Source organism: Cryptomeria japonica, chromosome 11 (assembly GCF_030272615.1).
Source record: "Cryptomeria japonica chromosome 11, Sugi_1.0, whole genome shotgun sequence".
Taxonomy (NCBI): domain Eukaryota; kingdom Viridiplantae; phylum Streptophyta; class Pinopsida; order Cupressales; family Cupressaceae; genus Cryptomeria; species Cryptomeria japonica.
In genome coordinates this window covers 451,541,073-451,546,819 of record NC_081415.1, presented here as the reverse complement: position 1 = coordinate 451,546,819, position 5,747 = coordinate 451,541,073, and the positions used below count along the sequence as shown (strand labels likewise).

The window sequence follows — 5,747 nt, the reverse complement described above, 5'->3', positions numbered from 1 at the left end:
TTCATTATCATTTTTCTGGCTCCTTTAAAATTAGTAATTGTGAGATTGAGTGCAGAAGTAATCGGCTATTGAAAAGCAATCCATTATTGTGCTTTTAACTTAATTAGTCAATAATTTTAAATTTTTTTTATTGATTTTAAAGTCTAAAAATGAATTCTTCAAATGATGACTCATGCTAGAAAAAACCATTCTTAATACAATATCTTGTATCTACAAATCCACCGTTTGAAGAGGTCCATTGACTTCTGAAGACGATCAGGGCGAAACGACCGCCCAAAAAATATCTGGGAAGCGTCTTACGCGGCAAATCAAAATATCAAATGATAATTTATTGATCGCATTGGGAATAGGGAATACCTTTACTCCTCCAAAAAAGGGCGCCGACCGGCAATTAAATTTAAAATTCTGTTTGCCAACAAACAATTCAACGCCGACGAAAACTCCAATCATCAGCAATCTTGTAAGCATCCATGTGACCGCAGGATTAGGGTAAAAACAGACCAAGAATTCACATGGCATTTGTGCTGGTTCCAGACTGTTTGTTAAGATAAGTAGAGTTGAAGCCAAATACACGAAACAACCGAAAAAACAAGCAAGAAAGGAAATAGCACCAACATTTACAGCACTGTAAAAGGGCGCCCATGTTGTAATAGGCCCATAGGATTCAACTCAAGGCTATGGCAGAGGGGCCTCTGGATTCATCTCACAGACTTCTTGTTGGACTTGAATTCAGAGTTAATTCTAACAATGTCTACAGAGCCCCTGCTGGAAGCATACGGTAATGAAATAGAAGGCAATGCTATAGTGATCCAGGAAATCAAAGAAGATGAAGATGATGATGTTAAGACAGAGACGGCAGAATCGGGTAGTTGTCAGTCTTCCTGGTTGGTCATTAGGTGGGCACAGAAGGGACTCGTGGATCCTTTTCTGGCCATTTGCAGAAGGTAAGAAAATTTTTCTTAGTCAATGCTCAGCTCTTTGATTTGGGCTTTTTTCCTCTCTGCAGAACAAATTCTTCTTTACCCAATTCAGGTCTCTGTTGCCCAATGTTTCCAATGAATTTGCAATTTATGGTCTTAGTAGTTACATTCAATTGAGATATCCGATAAGAATCACTTTTATTGTGAATGCAGGGAGACGGCTTTTAAGATTCTTTATGCTACATTGATCTGCAGGACCTATAAAAGAATGCAATTTTAGAAAAACAATTGTTCATCTTTTCTGAGTAGTGATTGTCAAAAACCTATCTTCCAGAGTTTGCCTGACTTGTGTGTCTTAAAACCAAATCCCAATATTTAAGTAATTTAATCTTTCATAAGTAGTATTTTACAAGAAGCCCATTTATTAGATTAAAATTGGACTTCCCTTAATTATTCATTCCATACCATCCTTATAAGAATCTGTTTCAAGGTCGGTTAGTCATGAGATTTCCCCACACAATTAAGCTTACTTAACATGCTGTACCATTTGCAGGCAAATTATGTTTAGTTGTTTGTCTTGTTTTGAAACCTTTACGTTTTAGCAAAGTTGGTTTACTTGTTTAGAAGATTGTTTCTGTGATTGTCTAGTTGCCAAATAGATTTCCACATATTTGTTTGATCATTTTGATATGAAGATTTCAGTTTTTCATGCGCTAGGTCACTAGTGCAAATAACTTTGTAATTGTGCCTAATATATTTGTATAACTGACAAGTTAAAAGGAAATAGGTATCTTTATCTATTTAATTCAATTTAAACATCCTCCAGATTTTGGTTTTCCAATATATCTTTGGTTGGGTCTGTTGCTTTAACGGAACATGTAAATTTACAAAATTGATATAATGGCGTTCAAGAGTTGTTCATGTACAAATTTACAGCATTTCACTTAGACAGTTTGAATTTCTTCCCAGTTAATTTTGGAGATTTTGTATGTTGGGAGTCGGCAAGGGCCAAGGTTATGCCCAGTGCTGTGAGGTCCACAAGTGGCTAGCTGGTAACATGGATGTAGTTAAGCTCTCAACAGAGGGAACTAAATATCCGGCTCTGCTCCGTACTGATTTGATAACCAATCTATCTTCTTCTGTCAATTGTGTACCGTGGTTATGTTGATTGATTACCCCCAAAATCTCTTTTGAATCTCATGGTTTTTATAGAGGTTGCATCGTTTTACCATGGAACTTAATTTTTGATGCCTACCCCACAATTCTGTCTAGTCCAAAAGCCAATTCCCAATCTGATAGGACAAGCCTTCTTTCTGGGTATGCAGAGGTAGACTCTGGAGTTTATCATTTGTAGGGTTGCTGTGGTTCCTCTTGCGATTAGGCATAATCCGCACTTCACTGAGATTGCATTAACCTCTGGTAATGAGTATGTATCCCCTTCTAGGAAATTTATCTGCAGCCAAGGTTTAAAAGAAGACATCCTAATAAGCACGGGGTGATGTTTGAACCCTGATCATCACCGGGTCAAAGCTGTAAAAAACCAGACTTCATCTAGGTGCGGTGGATGGTCATGCCACTGTCAGTGATTGAAGATTTTCCATTCTTCCTATTGGCAAGTTCGCTCAAGAAAAGAATTGTGATGCAAACAAAGCTGGAAGATGAATTTGAGCCTTTGCTGTAATTGAATGAATATCCGAGCTGTCAAGGCTTCCTAAAGGCTTGTCTCGACCTTTGTGTTTACATCACCTCATGCTCATGGACAAGTTCTGTTAGCCTTCAACAGTTTCAATCCCTGTCTTGATTAGCTTTCTTTCTGATTCCGTTTCATGATTTTCTGGTAAATGATTGAGTTTTGTTTTGGTTGATAGAAATAGGATTTTTTGTCTTGTTTGAGGTGAAGATTAGCTGCAACTATTTTTGAAATTCTTTGTTTATAAAGTACATTTTTATAGCTGGAAAAACAGATTATCAATATCAATTAAGGTTTTGTTGAAGATGGTAATAATTCAGTCAGTGTTCAAATATCTCTGAGGGTATATATTGATTTAAGATAATTTTATTCTTATTTTGGATTTATTGTGTTTATACTACAGGGGTTTAAGGCCAAAGCAATTGGCTACTTCAGCTGCCCTAGGAATTACTTTGGGAATCTTTCCTGTTTATGGTAAGTTTATAAGCAATAAGTTCCAATTATTGTATAATTTAGTTTTGGCATAGGTTTCTGTTCATTTAAGTAAGGCTATTTTCAAAGTAATTGCATTGTTCTCAATCAACCAAAGGTTAAAGCACATGGATTCTGGCATTCTGCACTCACAAGTTTCACATTTATGGAGTCAGAATTCCATTACTGGATACTCTCTGCCATTTTGAAACAGTCTAAATATTTACTGTTTAAAATGGAAGTTTCTAAGCTACTTGGAGATTAGATGCATCTTGTTTATTGTTCTGCTTCTGTTTCCTCTTGGAATTTGTAAAATATTTCTTATGACATTGTTGTTGGCACCTTGTCTGTTTTGACATCAATAGTTGATTGTATTACCCTTAAGCAAATATAGTGTGCATATGTACATATTGTATCTAATATATACACGAGGTATTCTGAAATGTTCGACTAGATGGATGCTAATGACATTCTATTGTGGTTAATTGGTAAACTGGTAATTGCACAAAATTATGCTTTAACAATACATTTTTGCTCATAAACAGCTTTTGTAACATGTTATCACCAGTATCAATTCTAGGCTGCTTTTGCAACTCTACCAGGCTTTTATTTTCTTGAATTGATCGGTTACTCTTCTGCTATTTTGTAACTTTTCAGCTTGATACAGGAACATAGTTCAGGTCTGAGGCAAATATCTATTCATAATTCTTTCACATATGTTTTGCCTGGATTTTCTCATGTTATATTATTATGAATTTCTTAGAGAATCATAAAGTGAGATCTTTCCTTTTCTTCCTTATTCTACTTCTAAGAAATCTTGTAATTGGTGTTCCAATGAATGGACCCTTCCCATGGATGACATCTATATTTTCAGGCCACTAACTCATGAATACTAAAGACATGTTCCATGCTGTGAATGAGTAGATCAACATTTCCACTATTTGTTTAGGAAATATTGTTTTCATGAGTATTTTGGCAGACCCACTTCATTTCATCTTTGTTATTTTGTACTTGGTTAGTTTAGTTCTTGCACTACATTGTGCCTTAGATTAATAAAATACAATAGCCTTGCTTCTATTAGTTTTCTGTTCAGTTAATAGTGTCTTTTGCAATGAAAGCTTTAAGATTTGATAAAAGTTGGGCTATCTTTCTGCAGGAGTGACTGCTGTACTCTCTGCTGTAGTGGGTGCATTGCTTAGATCTAGATGTAATTTACCTACAATCATGTTGGCAAATCTTGTTGCTACTCCAGTGCAACTTGGGTATGACATTAACTTTCAAATTATTCTGTAATTAAATATGTGGGTGCAGTTATTTTTTCCATCCCAATTTTGTTTTATTCAATGGCTTTCATGTTTTTGTGCCAGATTAACTGTTCCATTTTTACTCCTTGGGGAGTGGGTATCTGGGGGTCAACATTTCTTACTTACACCCAATGCTTTGTGGATGGCCATTACTGGGAAAGCTCCAGTAACTGTACTCCTTGGACTTCTACATGCTGTACGCATTGGTTCCTTTAACTATTATTGTAGAGTCCTTTCAAATGAAGGCACCATTAAAATGATTACTTTACTCTTTCAACATTTTCTTATTCATGATATACTTTATTGTGTGTTTGGCAGCTCATAGGATGGGCCATCTTGGCCGTTCCTATTTTTGGAGGTCTCTATGTTATCTTTTATCCTCTTTTTTGGTGCTTGACTCAGAAATTTGCCGCTAATCCATTGGTCCATGCCACCACTCCCGTTTCTCCTCATTTTCAGGTTTCTTCAGTAAAAGACCCAGAAATTTAATCTCAGGTTTCTTCAGTAAAAGACCCAGAAATTTAATCTCACAGTGCCTAAACCCTCAAACTCTCTTCAACTCTCTTCAGATTGTGTAACAATGTTAATGTATTTCAGAGCTTCCATTTTTTTAAGCCCTTGAGATTAGGTGTCATCATCATGGGGAATCTCTCTCCCGTGAACTTGAAACACCTTATTTTGTTGGCTTATTTTGTTGTAATATATTATCTACAAAGTACAAGATATATATAATATATACAAACTTCAGTCTTGCCAAGCTGTAAGTTTGGTTGCAGTATTATAAGAAAGCTGTTCAAGCTACTGAAGTCCAATAATTATTAAAATCCTTATTGGGCTTGGGCCTTGCTGCCTTAGATGTAGTTGTTTTTGAATTCTGAAAATTTTGAGGTTCTGTGTAGCAGTGCATGTACAGCTATCTCAGTGCTACATTTTATTTAGTATCTATCCATGAGACATTTAAAGGATCTCCCTGCAATAGTAATAATAGAAATCAAGCCTAGTGTTATAGTAATGAATATATTATTGATATGACAAACCTTTTAATTCTATTTCTAAACCTTTGTTGAAGCTATAATATATTTTATGGCTTCATACATTAGTGAATGGGTCTAAATAGCTTACACTTATAGAAGTTATGATAGATGAGTGTATGGGACTGATCTTCACATTTATAAAGGAATAATCATCTTTTTATGAAAACAAATAATAAAATTTGGGGAAGTTCTTTGTGAGTTTGCATTGAAATATGAAGATAAAATATTTGACTTAATATTTGTGTCAAATAAATCAATTGTTTATTCTATTCTTAAATATATAACATTATTCTGAGATAAATAAATTATAGTCACTAATAAATCATGT

General features: G+C 35.0%; 1 protein-coding gene across 1 annotated transcript; it reads left to right on the top strand.

Annotated features, from left to right (window-relative positions):
- Positions 1–332: 332 nt before the first annotated feature.
- Positions 333–5,432, top strand: LOC131041430 (uncharacterized). Its single transcript, XM_057974531.2, has 5 exons — positions 333–944; positions 3,014–3,084; positions 4,238–4,343; positions 4,449–4,581; positions 4,704–5,432. The coding sequence occupies exons 1-5, from the start codon at positions 748–750 to the stop codon at positions 4,872–4,874; spliced, it is 678 nt and encodes a 225-aa protein (XP_057830514.2). The 5' UTR covers positions 333–747; the 3' UTR covers positions 4,875–5,432.
- Positions 5,433–5,747: the final 315 nt, after the last annotated feature.